Genomic DNA, 18984 nt, shown 5'->3' with positions numbered 1-18984 from the left:
CAGGAAACAAAACACAACTTCCCTGACTGGGAAGGTTCCTGATATTTGGGTTATTCCTTCAGAGAAGCTGAGTACAGCTGGCTTAAACTAGTCCTGTCTTTCTGTCAAGGTCATGCTGACTATAAAAGTAAGGCCAGAACGAGCCTGGGTTTCACTTTTGATCTCTCTTTTCCTTCTGGTGTGTTGTTCTGTATATAGTGTTAAGGTTTAGACTTATTATAAGTTATTGTAAGTTTAAGTGATGTCTGGATTTCTTATGGACAGTGCCAATCCTGAATGTATTGGATTTGTGACTATTATGCTCATTTGCCTTTAGCAGCAGTAAAGCTCTGCTGGATGAAATATTAATATTAATAAAATAATAATAATAATAATAATAATAATAATAATAATAATAATAATAATTTTATTATTTATACCCCGCCCATCTGGCTGGGTTTCCCCAACCACTCTGGGCGGCTCCCAACAGAACACTAAAAACAGAATAAAACTTCAAACATTAAAAACTTCCCTAAATTGCCTCGGGTCTATTTTGGGGGAATCCTGCAACGTGTTAAAGTTGTTTCTCTGCTAACTATACATTGAAATCTATTCTGGATCAATATTGAGGAGAATTCCATGACACCAAGGGCCATATAAAGGAGTCCTGGACCGCAGGTCAGAGGTTATCCACAGCGAGGCTAAACTGTGGCTTAGCATGGCACACAAGCCAGTCCAGCGAGGAAGCAGAAACCTACCAGGCGCAACGGCCTTCCTGGAGGGGCTCAGCCCCTCGGCCTTCTTGGTTGTGGCAATATCCTCCCACTGCTGCTTGGGGGACCTCCAGCCACTGGAAATATCCACGGGAGGCACCAGCAGTTTTTTCTTTGGCGGCTGATCAACTGGTGAAGCTGCAATGAAAAAATGTATACAGTCGTACCTCTGCTTACGTATCCCTCCGGTAAACTTCGGGATACGTGAGCAGCAAACCCGGAAGTACCGTATTTTTGGCTCCATAAGATGCACCTGACCATAACACGCACCTAGTTTTTAGAGGAAGAAAACAAGAAAAAAATATTCTGAACAAAACAGTGGATGTATGATTTTTGTGGTTCATGTTGTGGCCACAGACATGTGATTTGACAGTGAGTTTGGGGTAGCCCAATGCAAAAATCCTGAGAATCCATGTGGATCCGTGCTTTGTAACCATGTTTTTGCACCATTGCGGCCCCAGGCAACAGTGGGTGCATGATTTTTTTTTGGTGCAGGTTGTAGCCATGGACATGCTATGTGATCTGATGGTAAATTTGGGGTGACCCAATGCAAAAATCCTGAGGATCCATGGTCTTTTACCTCCCCCCTCCCAGGCAGCCTCCTTTATCTCTAGAGTCCCTTATCTCCCTCCCAATTGTTTGCTGATCAGCTGCTCAGCAGCTTTGTTTCAACACCCCTTCCCTCTTTCTTTAAAAAAAAAAAAAGCACAATCTGCTTTTTGCCCCTGGGCAATTCGGCTCCAGGGACCACGCCTTCGCTCCATAAGACGCACAGACATTTCCCCTTACTTTTTAGGAGGAAAAAAGTGTGTCTTTTGGAATGAAAAATACAGTATATTTCCGGGATTTTGCCGCACACTCATGCACAGAAGTGGTAGACCTGCAGGAAACGGGCTCCTTTGAAGACGTCCTGAAAAACGGTTTCCTCAATTAGTTTTTCAAGCCGTCTTCTGGTGTGGAAATCCCACCTCCTAAAAAATCTTGCCCATTTGTCCATCCAACCTAAGGTTTACATATTTTGAGGAACTCAAACGCCAACCTTCAAAAGCTTTCTCAGGGTGACTTCCAAAAGTTAAGAACACAACAGAATTAAAACAAATAGACAAGCATACAGGGATTGTTGTTTTTTCTTTAAAAATAAATATCCCAAAACCAGGGGGGAAATATGAAGGAAGAAAAACAGGCACAACACCGCTTAATTCTGCCAATAATTACCTCTGAGACCCCGACCACACAAATTCTCCACTACGGACACACTGATAGCGCCCAAAACTACTGCAGCAAACCAGTTCTTCCCACTTTTATGAATCTGAATGTCTAAAATATGGAGCTGATCAATTTAAGCATCCTTAGATGCTGCTGGTTGACTGGTCCAATATTTCTAAGTGTAGCGTTCTGTCTAGCAGATGACTGGTGAGCTATGAAATTGCTTCAGAGGAAAGAAAATGCTTATTCATGCCGTGCACTGTTAACCTGTGGAACTCCCTGCCACTAACTGGGATGGCTTTGAAAGAGGATTAGGCAAATGCATGGAGGAGATTGTTATCAGTGGCTACTGGCTAGAAGAATACCACAGGAGGAGAAAGGGCTCTCGTGTTCGAATCCTGCTTGAGGGTTTTCTGTAGACACTGGGTTGGCCACTGTGAGAACAAGATGGCAGACCAGATGGGCCACTGATCCAGCAAATTCTCCTTATGTTCTTAAATCTGCATTAGCACAAAGCGCCCAGGGACACATGTTTTGGGGGTGGTCTGGGCTTTCTACAGGGACAACCCCCCCCCATTTTTAGGTTTTTTGACAGCCTCAATGAGGACTGGATACTTGCTGAGGCGGTTCAAATCACAGTTTCTATGCCGAATTCTATACAAACTGCCCTGCTGCTGCACTTACTGCCTTTACAGTGCTATCATACCAGTTTCCTGATTCGACGGGGAGGTTGTTGAATAAGCTGGCTTTTTGTCTTTCTGTCCCGGACTCGGAGTTATGTCAACAGCTGCCTTGTGAACATCTGCAGGCTTGTGAGCGGTTCTGGGGTCAGCGTGGCCAGGGACTCTGCAAAAGGAGGGAAGCAAGCATTGAGAGAAGGAGCCCAGAGTCCTCTAAACCCAGCAACCCTAAAAGGGCTTTTAACAGAGCTGTTTATATCCTGCGCTAGACAAATAATGCAAACCCTGCTCTAATACAAACCAACTTTCCATGTGCTGCCATCTGCCTTATTGCAGGGCAGATTCGAGGGTAAGCCATACGTGGAACCAGTCTGCCCCTGCGGCTTGATGGAAGTAGAAATTGTCTCTCATGTCTTGTTATGCTGCCATTTCTAAGGAGATATACGCTTGGTATTTATCACTCCTGTTATACAAAAATCTCCAAATGGTTCCGAATTTCAATGTCTAAAACTCCTGGACAAGGATCTAGAGATCACGCTAAGGGTGGCCAAATTCTGTGCGACTGCCATAAAACTTAGGGAACAAGCTGATTAAGGTTTTAAATGACAATTTTAGGTTATATTTTAGTGATGGAGATTTAATATATATTTTTAACTGCCGCTATATCTGTATTGTCTCTGTTATACCCAATCGCAATTCAATGCATTCCTGTTGTGTTTCATGATTTTCCTGATATTGTAAGTGAGCCAGAACTGGTCTGTGACCGTAATAATAAAATTCATTCATTCAACCAACTTTCCATGCGAATAAAAGCAGAATTTTATCCATGCAATTTATGCAGACTAAGTCGTGCATACATTTCTTCAATTTTCAACAATTTATTCCGCGGGACATTGAAGCTCCAAACCTGACTGCTGGAATATTCCATCCTGGTTGCTCGACCAATTGTTTTGCCATATATTGCCTATGGCACACTTTTGTTGTGTGTGTCCGCCGTTGTGTGTGTCCACAAACACAACCTTATGTTCTCCACCCAACCGAAATCCCCTCTTCTCCTGCCTTACTCACCTGTTTGCCACCGGCTTCAGCAGAGATCTCCAGTCCGCTGGCATTTCTGATTTCTCTTCCACAACGCTTGCAGCTCCCACTGGAGAAAGAATTCATCCACGAATGAGACTATAAGAAGGCAGCTATAATATGGTTACCAGATTTTTTTCAATGAATCTGAGTAGCAACAGGGAGTCAGTAGTGGGGATGGTGATGCCCTCGTATCTACGGGACCGTCTCTCCTGGTATGCCCCGCAGAGGACTTTGAGGTCCATGAATAACCATAGTTTAGAGGTCCCGGGCACAAGGAAGTCAGACTATCCTCCACCAGGGCCAGGGCCTTTTCAGTGATGGCTCCGACCTGGTAGAATGCTCTGTCCCATGAGACCAGGGCCCTTCAGGATTTAACCTCCTTCCGTCGGGCCTGTAAGACAAAGCTATTCCGCCTGGCCCTTAATTTGAATTCAGTCTGATCTTTTATTTCCCTTCTCTTCCTTCCCCCTCCCTGTTTAAGACGATCACCCGCTCTGAGACCCCACAGCTAATTCTCCCCTGACCTCCTCACTGGCCCAAGTAGGACCAATTCAGCCAGCTAGCCCTGGGGATTATCTAATTGATTTTTGATTTTTGATTTTTATTGTTATTCACGTTTTTATACTGTATTTTATGCTGCTTTTATCATTAAGTGTTTTAAAGTGTTTTAAATTTGTTGTTAGCCGCCCTGAGCCCAGTTTTTGAACCGGGAAGGGCGGGGTATAAATAAAAATTTATTATTTATTATAAAAGACCCTGGGCCCAAGCACACGTGCATATTGTATAAAGGTGCAAAGCCCTTCTTTCGCACCCTGTGAAACATAAATGCAGTTTTTTGAAAAAACTGGGCAATGGCGTGCCGCCCATGACTCCCGAGTCTTCCCCAATCTCCTTCCCCCTTCCCCCTTTGTTTTGACAGATCAGGGGAGGCCTAGGAGGGGCCAGCCTGGTAGTGCAGTTGGCTCTCGCTGGCTTCAGGAGCTGCTCGCTGCCGTGGCACAGGAAAAATGGTGGGCACCATGGCAGTGAGCAGCTCCTGAAGCCAGCCAGAGGCAACTGCGCTAACAGGCTGGCTCTGGGCTGCTGAGGCTGCCGCTGCCACATTTGCCAGGGACAGATTTGCAAATCTGGGGACATTCCGGGGACGGAATTTGTCCGGGGACAGATTTGCAAATCCGGGGACTATCCCCGGGAACCAGGGATGTCTGGTAACCCTAAGCTATAAACCTTTTGCACAGAACATTGACCCTCCATGCGGCCAGCACAGGCAGAATAGAATAAAAAAATTCCGTCCAGTAGCACCTTAGAGACCAACTAAGTTTGTTATTGGTATGAGCTTTTGTGTGCATGCACACTTCTTCAGGTACACTTCAGGCGATGTATGGATTTCATGAAATGAATAAATAAACGGACAAAAATGTGATGCAATGAGTAAATAAAGCAAGGGCCACTTTTTACCTTTGGAGACCTTAACGTCCAGTTTATGCCCAAAGTCAGCTGCAGGTCTGCTGGGGGGCTGATCCTTGAGCCTGCTCTGGGGGGCCACCCCAACGCCTGCTTTGCCACCCAGATCCTTGGGCGAACGTTCAAGGGCGGGTGAAAGCGCCTGGGGTCCTTTCCGTGGATCTTCCGTGGCAGCTGGCACACTGACAGGCCTGGAAGGCTTCCAGTCCGAGATGCTTTTCGTCTCGATATGCTGTGTGCCAGAGGTGGCTGGAGATGGCTTGCTGCTATGGGCAAGAGGAGGAGATTAGCCCTTTGGCCAGTGGGATGGACAACTGACAACATCTAGCTGACCACCAACCCCTCCCAGGGCTAATAATAATAATAATAATAATAATAATAATAATAATTTATTATTTATACCCCACCCATTTGGCTGGGTTTCCCCAGCACTCTGGGCGGCTTCCAACAAAAGATTAAAAATACATTAAAACACCAGTCATTAAAAACTTCCCTAAACAGGGCTGCTTTCAGATGTCTTCTAAACAGTTTTTATCCAAATGTGATTTTGGTTTTAAACACAGTGTAAGGTAGTCTCTGTGTGAGTATATTGTATTTAATTATGGGGTATCAGAGTTTTTAGGGGGTTTAACCAGGCTGGGATAGCTGGCTTGTTGGTTTTTGAATGTCTAATGTAGATTTTTTCAATTTCGTTGTTCTATATGGGACAACGACAATAAAGATGATCGTATTGTATCGTAAACGTTAGATAGTTGTTTATATCCCTGACATCTGATAGGAGGGCATTCCACAGGGCGGGCGCCACTACCAAGAAGGCCCTCTGCCTGGTTCCTTGTAACCTCACTTCTCGCAGTGAGGGAAGCGCCAGAAGGCCCTCAGAGCTGGACCTCAGTGTCCGGGCTGAACGATGGGAGTGGAGACACTCCTTCAGGTATACTGGGCCAAAGCCATTTAGGGCTTTAAAGGTCAGCACCAACACTTTGAATTGTGCTCAGAAACGTACTAGGAGCCATTGTAGGTCTTTCAGGTGTTATATGGTCTCGGTGGCCGCTCCCAGTCACCAGTCTAGCTGCCCACTAAGTCCCATTGGGTAAGAACTTGTCTGGGAGGAAGCAAGATCTGTTTTTCTCAGGCAAAGTGTTACTCAAGAGGTATCAGAAGGAAATGTTTGAAAATTGATGAACGGCTACTATAGATAGATAGAAGAGGATTTACTCCACTCAACTATTTTGAGGACAGGTTATAACAATGTATAAAAGCCATAGCAGAAATTGGTGATGTGTAGGGAGGTGATGCGTAGGGAGAAGGAGATGGATGTATTTTGAAATGATAGTTGGAAAAGTTGTTTTATTGGGAGCTGTGGAGGGAGGAAAATAGAGGGGGTGGGTGGGAAGTCAGCTTTTAAATTTGAATTGAATTTGTATTAATTTGGTGACCATTTGTTAAAGATTATGGAAAATCAATAAAAATAATTGGCAAAAGAGAAAAAAACTTGCATTCTTAAAATTTCCAGTGTGTACATTGCAAAGCTGAAACTTCCCTCCCAAATTTCTAAACCTAGCCTGCGATTTACAGTGGTGCCTCGCAAGACGAAAAGAATCCGTTCTGCGAGTCTCTTCGTCTAGCGGTTTTTTCGTCTTGCGAAGCAAACCCATTGACAGATTAGCGGATTAGCGCTATTAGCGCTATTAGCGGCTTTTAGCGGCTTATCGGCTGATCGGATCAGCTGATAAGCGGCTTAGCGGCTTAGAAAAAGGGGGGGAGGGGAAAAAACCAGCAGGAACTCGCAAGACATTGTCGTCTTGCGAAGCAAGCCCATAGGAAATTCGTCTAGCGAAGCACCTCCAACGGAAAACTGTTTCGTCTAGCGAGTTTTCCGTCTTGCGAGGCATTCGTCTTGCGGGGTACCACTGTATTTAGTTCTTTTTTAACATGAGGGAACGGATGTGGGTGGCACTGTGGGTTAAACCACAGAGCCTAGGACTTGCCAATCAGAAGGTTGGTGGTTCGAATCCCCACGATGGGGTGAGCTCCCGTTGCTCGGTCCCTGCTCCTGCCAACCTAGCAGTTCGAAAGCACGTCAAAGTGCAAGTAGATAAATAGGTACCACTCTGGCGGGAAGGTAAACGGCATTTCCGTGCGCTGCTCTGGTTCGCCAAAAGCGGCTTAGTCATGCTGGCCACATGACCCAGAAGTTGTACACCGGCTCCCTCGGCCAATAAAGCAAGATGAGTGCCGCAACCTCAGAGTCGTCCGCGACTGGACCTAATGATTAGGGGTCCCTTTACCTTACCTAACATGAGGGAAGTAGAGAAGACTGGAAATTTGTTCAAATTAAAATTTCTACAACTGCAGTAAAACATGCACGCATTTGCCTCGCTAGTGTACAGGATCCAAAATCACAGGTTGGCAGGAGCAGGGACCGAGCAACGGGAGCTCACCCCGTCGTGGGGATTTGAACCACCGACCTTCTGATTGGCAAGTCCTAGGCTCTGTGGTTTAACCCACAGCACGTTTTTCTAGTTGCATGTTAAAAACAGAATGGGTTGGGGCTTGCAAGAGAATTGGCTGGTCGAGCCTCCCATTATCCAGTGTAGGCAACTAGAACCTCCATCCCAGGAGCAGTATACCTCCAAGCACAAAAGGACTGCAGGATTTACGGGTGGCTGTGACTTTTCTAGCACAGAGATGGGAAGCTGCTGCCTGCTCATGGCGCCGAAGGAGGGACACTTACATGCTGGATGCCGCTGAGCTGGGCGAATCGCTGCCAAAGCCACTAGTCCTGTTGGAGGAAGGCTGGAGCCCCGGCAAAGCCTGCATCAGGACGTTCCGTGCTCTGTCCTTCTCACCAACATCCGGACCGGTCCCTGATGTGTGGGTGCCAGAAAATGATGCTCTCCCGGAGACCCAAGGAGGGTTCAGAAGAGAGCCTTGGTTTTTAACCGGCTCTGTTTTGCTCGGAGGAAGTCCCGAGCCCCCGGATCCGGCCTGGAAAAATTTCTCCCGAGCCTGCTGTGTTTTGGCGGACGATGGTGTCCAGCGCGGTGGGGAAGGAGAAGTGCTGGAGACGGTTAGAGAATCCAGTTTGTTCCCGGTAAGGTCTGACCAATGCGAACTTGAGCTTGTGGACGCAGAGCTGCCTTTGTAATTCCCAGGTGGCTCAGAAGCTGCTGATTTAACGGCACTGCTCATTTTCACGGACGGCGTCTTGGATTCGAGTCCCTTCAAGTAGTTCTGTGCAGCAGAGGCAGGAGCGGGAGGTTTATCCTCGCTGGGGAAACCCCTCGCACCGGAGGACAAGGAATCCCGGAGAGGCGTCGGTTGCTCGTGCCGGGTACAGACAAAAGTGCCGGCATGGCTCCCAGCTTTGTAGTTTCCCGACTGCAGGGTGCTAGAGCACTCTTTGCACCTGGGGAGAAAAATGGCAGCGATACAATAACAAATATCTCCTGGCAGAAATAGAATGATCCTTGTAAAACAACAAATAAAGAAGAATGGGAACCTTTTACAAAGTACAGTGTTACCTCGGGTTACAGACGCTTCAGGTTACACATTCCGCTAACCCAGAAATAGTGCTTCAGGTTAAGAACTTTGCTTCAGGATGAGAACAGAAATCGTGTTCTGGTGGTGCGGCGGCAGCAGGAGGCCCCATTAGCTTAAGTGGTGCTTTAGGTTAAGAACAGTTTCAGGTTAAGAACGGACCTCCAGAACGAATTAAGTACTTAACCCGAGGTACCACTGTACTTAAAGAAACAACAAAATGAACTGGACTCCTTGGCAGGTTTGGAATAAACATACACATTTTTTTTACTGGTAACATATTGATAGATTCATTAAGGATCTTTACAATTTTATAATATGCAGAGAAGAATATGTGCTGAGAAACCAGAGAGAGGAGCTGAGGGAAATCTGTGGGGGTGGGAGGGGTTTTTTTTCTTTTTGGGGGGAGGGGGGAAATGGGGGGGATGAGGATGATGTATTTTTGATAAACTGCTATGTTGAAATTCCTAATAAAAAACTTTTAAAAAAACAACAAATATGTTTTTTGATATCTGACGAAAACAAATAAAGAAATACAATAATTTGGAACTGTATGTGAAAAAAAATGTAGAAATAATAATACAAGGAGTCTAATCGGAAGCCAAATGTGTTTTGTTTTGTTTTGTTTTGTTTTTCCTTTTTCCCCTTCCCCTTCCCCTCACTCCCCCCCCCCTTCTTCTTCCTCTTCTCTTTTCTTTTTTGCGTCTCTTTTCTCGGTCTTTCTCTTTTTGATATGTTAAGAAAGAGATAAAGAGATAAAAGTGTAACATGAAAACTTCAGCCAGTTAAAAAGTGATGTTGTGTAATTTTTCTATTATTATTTATATATTGTTAAAATTAGTTTGTTGTAATGAATTGATGTAGCAACTACTGTGGGTTTTTCCTTCGTTATTGTTGAATTCTAAATATTCTTCGAAAGAAAGAAAGAAAGAAAGTAAAAGAAAAATGGCAGACAGAGGGTGAGCGCTTTACGCAGAAAGTAGCAGCCCTTAAGATTATGCATTTTGTGAAGTGGAAAATGATAACAAGATTCCACGTTTGTTTCTCAAAATGAACGAGGCAAGTCTCTAGTCCCTTCTGAGTCCCAATGGTCAACTATTTTAACCAATACAAGATTTCTTCTGTGCCCAGTGCCACAGCTTTCAAATCCCCACTTGGCCGCGAATGAAGCTCTCAGTGTGACCCTGGAGGCCTGTCGCTGCCCCTCAGTCTAACCTATCTCACAGGGTTGTTGCGGGGATAAAAGGAGATGGGGGGGTCTATTTTGTACGCCCCCTTAAGCAGCTTGGAGAAAAAAGCGGGATATAAATGCCAATGCTAATTCTAATGCTAACAACAACAACAATCCAAACACATTCTGGGAAACAATGTATAATGAAATGAAAAAAATGTTTTAAAGAACGTTTGTTAAGAAACCAGAAGCTTTCTTATTAGAGGTGCAGAAATACAAAAGGAGCTGAAAAGACGGTTTACGTATGCAATGACAGCTACCAGAATGCCCATAGCCCAGACATGGAAAGACGAAAAGGTCCCAACCAGAGGGGAATAATAATAATAATAATAATAATAATAATAATAATAATAATAATAATTTATTTATACCCTGCCCATCTGGCTGGGCTTCCCCAGCCACTCTGGGCGGCTTCCAACAAAATATTAAAATACAGTAATGCACCAAACATTAAAAGCTTCCCTAAACAGAGCTGCCTTCACATGTCTTCTAATGGCAAGTTAAACTGATGGACTATGTTGAGATGGCGAAAATGACTGGAAAAATCAGAATTCAGGAAGACCAAGGTTATAATAAAGACTGGAAGAAATTTATATTGTATTTGGAAGACCACTGTAAACAGCTGAGCTCTTTAACAGGGCTTAAATAACAGTTGTGAGTTAACAGAGACTTGAGATATAAATGTTAAATGGAATAAATGGAAGGCATAAAATATGCACCAGGAAATGTTATATGGGGAAGCCATGGAAGGATGCAGGGAGGTGCAAGGGAATCTTGTATCTGTTTTTTTTTCTTTTTTTAATTATATTCGATAGAGAATATTTTTTAAAAAATTGGAAAACTTAATAAAATTTTGTTTAAAAAAACAAAAAACCACCCAAAGACAGCAGCAGGCACGCGACCAGAAAGAAGAGGAACACCAAGAAGGCTGGAAGAAATTTAAAGACTATTTGAATAAATATTGTAATATTAAAGATATGTAACCACTTGAAAGAATTAATTAGGCCTAGGACTAAATCAATCAATAAATAAGAAAATGTACGATAAGAAAAGTTTGGAAATATGATTATGAATGTGATATGGTTTTATGAAATAATGACATTGGAAACTGCTATATATATATAGTTACTAAGAAATTCAGATGTTAGAGATTAGAGGAAGTCAAGTAATATGTTCATGAAGATGGATTTTAATTAATTAATTAAGTTTTAGTTTATGTGGTGATTTGATGTATTTTATGTTTCATATTCTCTTTTCTTTTTTTTCTTTTCATTCCCCCCCCCTTTTATTATTGTTTACTCTCTCTTTTGTTATGTTTTTGTATGAAAAATACTAAATATTATTGTGGGGGGGGGGGACACAGCAGCAGCAGCAACAACAACAACAACAACCCAAACAGAGAAAAGGTGGAAACAAGGTGCAAATGCCACACCTGAACAGTACCTGAAGCAGTTCCTGTGATAAAGCTTCCCTTCCACCAGGAGGCGCTGTACCAGGTGGACGTGGTTTCCGCAGGTGGCACAGTTGCTGCTTCGCATGTTGCTTCTCTCTGCTAAGACACGTCTCTGGGGGAGAAAAAGGCAAGAGAGAAGTGAACCTGAGACCCGACTCAAAGGGTCCATTTAATCCCGCCTCCCGTTTCGCACCGCAGCCAATCAGGTGCCTCCAGGAAGTGGACAAGCCGCTGGTTTCCAGAGATACACTGCCCCTAGACGTGAAAGCTCCATTCTTGGCTAGGTAAAGGAAAAGGGACCCCTGACCATTAGGTCCAGTTGTGGCCAGCTCTGGGGTTGAGGCGCTCATCTCGCTTTATTGGCTAAGGGAGCCGGTGTGCAGCTTCCGGGTCATGTGGCCAGCATGACTAAGCCGCTTCTGGCAAACCAGAGCAGCACACGGAAATGCTGTTTACCTTCCCGCCGGAGCAGTACCTATTTATCTACTTGCACTGGCGTGCTTTTGAACTGCTAGGTTGGCAGGAGCTGGGACCGAGAAACGGGAGCTCACCCCGTTGCAGGGATTCGAACCCCCAACCGTCTGATCGGCAAGCCCTAGGCTCTGTGGTTTAACCCACAGCGCCACCCACATCACGTCCAATTGTTGTCGACAGGCCCCCTGCCCCTCCATTTAGCTTCTAGGGCAAAAGATGGTGGGTCCATACCGCTGCCACTGGGGAGTTCTCCTTCACCAGATTGCGAGAGGCTGGAACGGTCTTGGGTTCAGATGGCGGCAGGACTCGCGGGGGCTTGCTGGGGGCCACCGGTTCAGAAACAACCTTCTTCCCCGTCGGCTCCTCGCTGGGCGCAGAAGAAGAGCGTTTTATGCCAGACATTCCTCCAACTGTTGGGAAAGGAAGACAAAAAAAGTCTCAAGAAGGAAGCAGGAAGCAGGACTGACCTAAGGTGGTTAGTCTGACCCTTATATTTCCCTCCCCTTATGGTTTTGATGAGGCTGCATTTTAAATTGCATTTTAACCTGTATTTTAAATTGCCCCCCCAATTATGTTTTTACTGTAATTTTACTGTTGTTAGCTGCCATGAGCCTGGCTCTTGCCAGGGAAGGCGGGGTATAAATAAATTTTATTTGCAGATAGGTAGCCGTGTTGGTCTATCATAGTCAAAATAAAAAAAATCCTTCCAGTAGCACCTTAAAGAACTAACTTAGTTGGTCTTTAAGGTGCTACTGGAAGGAATTTTTTTATATAAATTTTATTATTATTATTATTATTATTATTATTATTAATCAATGCCCTAAACTGAGAAAACGTCAGGAGAAAACTAATTGCATCTAATAAGCAAGGGACTGCAGTCTTTCAGTGTAACACAACCTCCTTTGTCAACCTGGTAGACCTCCAAATGTTTTGGAGAGCAACTCCCATCAACCCCAGTTTGGGGAAGACTGGCTTAATGGATCTCACTGGGCTGTCAGGGGAATAAGTAGCTCAGACGCAATGGATATGACATTCCCCCCACCATACTTTTAAAGCACAATGGGTACCACTTTAAAGAACCCTGGGAGTTGTAGTTTGTCGAGGGTGCAGAGCGTTGTTAGGAGACCCCCGTTTCCCCTCACGGAGCTACAGTTCCCAGAGTTCACTGGGAAGAGGGGTCAATGGTTAAACCACTCTGGAAAATGTAGTTCTGTGAGGGGAAACGGGTTTCCTAACACCCAACCATGACTAACACAGCGATTGAAAGCTGTCGCTTCCATCTAGTTGCTAGAACCGTGTTTTTTTTTTTTTTTTTTTTGAAGCGTTCATGCCAACTGCGGATCTATTTTCAGACAAAAGCTCTGCAGGAGAAAAGGAAGGGGTTAGGGGAAAATTACTTACTTGGCGACCGTCCATGGAAATAGTTATAATATTGGGAGACGTAGGTGAGGATGCTCAGTCTGTCGGGCACTTTGAGAGCAACCATGTCCTCAGCGTCCAACAAGGCCGGGATGCCCAGTTCCATTTCGGCCACTTTGAAAGCCTATCATTCGCAAACAGAGGAGATAAGGAGACCTGATTGTTGCTTTGTTTTGAAATCCCAAACCAATGAGAGGCAAGGCCAAGCCACGGTTTACAAAGCTGAACTATGGTTTGCTACAAGATAATAACAACAACAACAACAACAATAATAATAATTTATTATTTATACCCCACCCATCTGGCTGTTTCCCCAGCCACTCTGGGTGGCTCCCAATCAAGTGTTAAAAACAGTACAGCGTTGAATATTAAAAACTTCCCTGAACAGGGCTGCCTTCAGATGTCTTTTAAAGATGAGATAGCTTCGTATTTCCTTCACATCTGAAGGGAGGGTGTTCCAAAAGGTGGGCGCCACTACCGAGAAGGCCCTCTGCCTGGTTCCCTGTAACTTGGCTTCTCACAGTGATGGAACCGCCAGAAGGCCCTCGGCGCTGGACCTCAGTGTCCAGGCTGAACGATGGGGGTGGAGACGATCTAAAGCAGAGCTCCAAAACTTCGGTCTCCAGCTGTTTTTGGACTACAGTTCCCATCATCCCTGACCGCTGATCCTGCTGATGGGAGTTGTAGTCCAAAAACAGCTAGAGATCCAAGTTCAGAAACCCTGGTTGAAAGCAAGACTCGATTCAGGAGAGCTAGAAACACTCCAGCAACTTAGAGGGGCTGTCCAGGGTCTCTGGCAAGGGGTCTCTGCCTGAGACCTCATTCGATGGAGATAGCAGAGCACACCAGATACCATACCAGAGCATGGATTGCATTATTTCTGTTGTGCCATATGGGTCACTTTAGGAAAGAAATTTTGTATCTGTAGATTGCCACACCTGTTACTCAAACCAATATTGTGCTTGTCCAACTAATCCTGCTTTGTCGCAGTCACTGCTGACTGCAACCACTACTATGCTATAAGATCCACTATCCTGTAATATTACATATGGTATGTACAGTTGTTTGTGGTTTTTTACATTAATTTTGCTGTAAAAATGTGTGAGATTAAGATATTGTATTTATTTGCATTACCTAATTTGAGCATGCACAGTAGTCTAGAGAAAATAAATGAGGAAGCAAGGAGGAATGCTTTCAGGAAACCCTGGAGATCATAAACAGGAGAAGCAGGATTTACCATCTACTTGTGAGCTCTCTTCCCGGCCCTTAGATTAACAAAACTAACAATTGCTACATCAAAGCTAACTATCATCTTTATGACCCAGGATGCCTGATGAAGCAACGGCAACTGGTCTGTGTATTTGGAATGCTTATACTTGCCTGTCAGGGGTAGAGAAGGCAAATGGCAGAGGTGGAGAGGCTTGTGGGATTCGATCAGAAACTATTTGTCAATGAATCAAACCCAGTCCTCCTGGGTCTCAACTGGCAACTTTCCATGAAGCTCCACCATCTTGAATCAATTACAGTTTTACACAGCTGAGCAGAGAGATCTTAAAATCAGCTTCCTGGTTGCGCTCCCCCCCCCCCCCGATTCGTATTATAGCTTGGCCTGTTCTAGACACCCCCTCCCCTCCTTTTCCCAGAGAACAATATGTGTCTTTTTCTTTTTTATGCTTTTCTTTTGCTTTAAACAAATACAGATAAATATAAACAACCAAAATTACAAAAGAAAAACCCTTAATAATAATAATGGAAAGCTAAAAAAATCTACAGTGGTACCTTGGGTTACATATGCTTCAGGTTACATACGCTTCAGGTTACCGCTAACCCAAAAATAGTACCTTTGCTTCAGGATGGGAACAGAATTCGTGCTCCGGTGGCAGCGGGAGGCCCCATTAGCTAAACTGGTGCTTCAGGTTAAGAACAGTTTCAGGTTAAGAACGGACCTCCAGAATGAATTAAGTACATAACCAGAGGTAGGTAAAGGGACCCCTGACCATTAGGTCCAGTCATGACCGACTCTGGGGTTGCGGCGCTCATCTCGCTTTATTGGCTGAGGGAGCCGGCGTACAGCTTCCGGGTCATGTGGCCAGCATGACTAAGCCACTTCTGGCGAACCAGAGCAGCGCACGGAAACACCGTTTATCTTCCCGCCGGAGCTGTACCTATTTATCTACTTGCACTTTGACGTGCTTTCGAACTGCTAGGTTGGCAGGAGCTGGGACCAAGCAACGGGAGCTCACCCCATCACCGGGATTCGAACCGCTGACCTTCTGATCAGCAAGTCCTAGGCTCTGTGGTTTAACCCAAGTGCCACCCACGTCCCATAACCAGAGGTATCACTGTGCAAAAAATATCAAAGTACGTGGCATAAAACATAAGCTATTATGGGAAAGGAAAAAGGAAAAGGAAAGGAGGAGGGGGAGGAGGAAGGAAAAAAATGAAAGGAAAAAAAGGGGGGAGGAAGATGAGCCAAAACACAAGAAGGCTCATCTATTGTACACTTCCGACAAGGTCACAACAGATCATTATTCTTATCAATTCTCTCTATCTGCATTTCATAGAATCCCTCATCTTGGTATCAGCAAACATTTCCCTATGCGGTATCATTCTAAACATAACCAGGTCTTTATTGATGAACCCTTACCCCCTAGGTAATTATTTAAACATTCCCATTCTTCTTTCACCATCTTTTTAGGTTTATTTCTTATTGTGTTCTTTTTCTTTTTAAGGCTTTAATGGCAAGTCACAGATACAGCAGCTTGCTTTTACCAACTGCTTTAAAGAACAAAATGTAAATATACAGGGCTTACGGCAATGGGGTGACCACCATGTTTTGGGGGGCAGAAAATAAGAACTTTGGGTGAGAAGAGAGACCTCCCACAGCCCCGGCAACCACGTCTTGCTGTGGTTCAGCAGGGTCAGCTACGGCCGGATGAGAGGTGTCCCTTAATGGTTATACTGCAAGTGAGCTAGCCCAGCCCAGCTTGATGTTGTCCAGATGTTGGCTTGGGCTGACGGGGGCTGGAGTTCAACAACAGCTGGAGGGTGTCAGGATGAAGGAAACCAAAGTAGGCAATGAAGAGATCTGCTGGTCCAGATTGCATGTAGCAAAAAAAATCCCCTGTGTTGCAAACATCGACAAACTTAAGCAGTAAGAGGCAACGTGTGGCTAATAATGTTTTATCAACATACATATATATACATATATATATATATATATATATATATATATATATATATATATATGCAGGTTTTGGTGTCTTCGGGTGTCTTCCCGTGTAAGAGTTGGGGTGTCTAGGCGACGTTTCGACGAGGTCTCACTCGTCATCTTCAGGCTGGTGCTTTCAGCTTCTTGTTACTGGAACAGAGCAGGATCTCAGTGTTTGAGTTCCTATAAATACTGTTGAGGGGGTGTGGTGTATAGCCTCCAACGTTCTGGGCAGAGAGGGAAGTTCCCAGGTTAGTGTGCCTTTTCTTCTTTTGTTCCTTAATTACTTGAGGGATATCTTGAGTGATTTCTTGAGTGATATTCTGAGTACCACTTAGGTGGGTCATTAAGTGTGGATTAGTTGCTAAAGCTTTCGTGTCTTGACCTCTTGGGCTTGTGAAGAGTTTTTCTGAGAAGATGGCTGTACTGCACTTAGTTGTGCTCTGGCTTGGCTTCGTGTATAGGGGCGAGCTGTGGTTTTGTGCCCTGTGCCAGCCAGATCTGTGTAGGGATTGCAGGGGGGTGCAGCATCCGGAGGTGCCACTATGGTTTGGCTACTGGATGGTGTCTGTAATTTATCTGTGGAGAGGGTCTGGGTTTGGGTAATTTATCTCCACAGATAAATTTGGGTAATTTATCTCCACAGATAAATTACAGACACCATCCAGTAGCCAAACCATAGTGGCACCTCCGGATGCTGCACCTCCCTGCAATCCCTACACAGATCTGGCTGGCACAGGGCACAAAACCACAGCTCGCCCCTATACACGAAGCCAAGCCAGAGCACAACTAAGTGCAGTACAGCCATCTTCTCAGAAAAACTCTTCACAAGCCCAAGAGGTCAAGACACGAAAGCTTTAGCAACTAATCCACACTTAATGACCCACCTAAGTGGTACTCAGAATATCACTCAAGAAATCACTCAAGATATCCCTCAAGTAATTAAGGAACAAAAGAAGAAAAGACACACTAACCTGGGAACTTCCCCTCTGCCCAGAACGTTGGAGGCTATATACCACACCCCCTCAACAGTATTTATAGGAACTCAAACACTGAGATCCTGCTCTGTTCCAGTAACAAGAAGCCGAAAGCACCAGCCTGAAGATGACGAGTGAGACCTCGTCGAAACGTCGCCTAGACACCCCAACTCTTACACGGGAAGACACCCGAAGACACCAAAACCTGCATTCCTGTACCCGTGAAAATCTACGAAAGCATATATATATATATATATATATATACACACACACACCGCATTTTTCGCTCTATAACATGCACCAGACCATAATACGCACATAGTTTTTAGAAGAGGAAAACAAGGAAAAAAATATTCTAAATAGTGGATATATGATTTTTTGTGGTTCATGCTGTGGCCACAGACATGTGATCTGACAGTGAGTTTGGAGGAGCCCAATGCAAAAATCCTGAGGATCCATGCTTTGTAACCACAGAGGAGGGAAGGAAGGGGAACCATGGATCCTCTGCTCACGACTGCAGATCCCCCCCGCCAACCGCAGGCATTCGCTCCATAACACGCACAGACATTTCCTCTTACTTTCTAGGGGGGGGGAAGTGAGTGTTATGGTGCAAAAAATACGGTATATATATATATATATATATATATATATATATATATATATATGCTGTATTATTTCACAGTTCCTGAATAGAGAACATATGGTGGAGATACAGCTAATAAAATAAATCAATATTGTATGAACAAAATTGGAGATGGTAGTCAATCAAGGCAAACAAGAAGTGTGCATGCACCCGAAAGCTCATGCCAATAACAAAGTTAGTTGGTCTCTAAGTTGCTACTGGAAGGATTTTTTTTAATTTTGTTTCGATTACGGCAGACCAACATGGCTAACTACCCGTAAATAATTTCATAATTATCTGTCTATGTATTTCTAATAGTATAACCAAATCGGCAATTTTTGATATAACTTTAAAAACTACTCTGAAAATTTATTACAGTGGTACCTCGGGTTAAGTACTTAATTCGTTCCAGAGGTCTGTTCTTAACCTGAAACTGTTCTTAACCCGAAGCACCACTTTAGCTAATGGGGCCTCCTGCTGCCGCTGTGCTGCCGGAGCACGATTTCTGTTCTCATCCTGAAGCAAAGTTCTTAACCTAAGGTACTATTTCTGGGTTAGCGGAGTCTGTAACCTGAAGTAAATGTAACCCGAGGTACCACTGTATTTCAAAAAGGAAACCTTCATCTGGTTGTGAATATTAAGATTATACCAGCAAGAATGAGTCTTTCTGTAAAAAAAAAAAAAGATTTCAATCAAGTCTTACCTTACTGACTAGTGATTTAAATCAAGCCTTACTGACTAGTGATTTAAATCGTGATTTAAATCGATTTGAGTTAAATCAAATCCACCCTGCTGTGGAGTATGATAATGTATTTTCCTTGCCAGCAGGAAGTATGGGGTCTGTTTGTATAAATGCCTTTCTGCCTATTCTGGCC

At 44.3% G+C, this 18984-nt stretch overlaps 1 protein-coding gene across 2 annotated transcripts in view; it reads right to left on the bottom strand.

Annotated features, from left to right (window-relative positions):
- MICALL2 (MICAL like 2) overlaps positions 1 to 18984 on the bottom strand; it is a 48285-nt gene that overhangs the window by 12627 nt on the left and 16674 nt on the right. Inside the window, exons 3-10 of one of the 2 annotated variants that reach the window (XM_083474719.1) lie at positions 13282 to 13423; positions 12112 to 12290; positions 11397 to 11518; positions 7917 to 8591; positions 5177 to 5445; positions 3707 to 3785; positions 2665 to 2804; positions 738 to 890 (exon numbers count right to left, since the gene is read on the bottom strand). In XM_083474719.1, the coding sequence (XP_083330845.1) occupies positions 738 to 890; positions 2665 to 2804; positions 3707 to 3785; positions 5177 to 5445; positions 7917 to 8591; positions 11397 to 11518; positions 12112 to 12290; positions 13282 to 13423 (1759 nt within the window). Of the gene's footprint in view, positions 1 to 737; positions 891 to 2664; positions 2805 to 3706; positions 3786 to 5176; positions 5449 to 7916; positions 8592 to 11396; positions 11519 to 12111; positions 12291 to 13281; positions 13424 to 18984 lie in introns of both variants that reach the window. The other variant, XM_083474718.1, reaches the window with a different exon arrangement.

Source organism: Podarcis liolepis (assembly GCF_965112155.1).
Source record: "Podarcis liolepis genome assembly, chromosome: 14".
Classification (NCBI taxonomy): Eukaryota; Metazoa; Chordata; class Lepidosauria; order Squamata; family Lacertidae; genus Podarcis; species Podarcis liolepis.
Note: the sequence above shows the minus strand (reverse complement) of the source record. Positions and strands in the feature narration are given on the sequence as shown.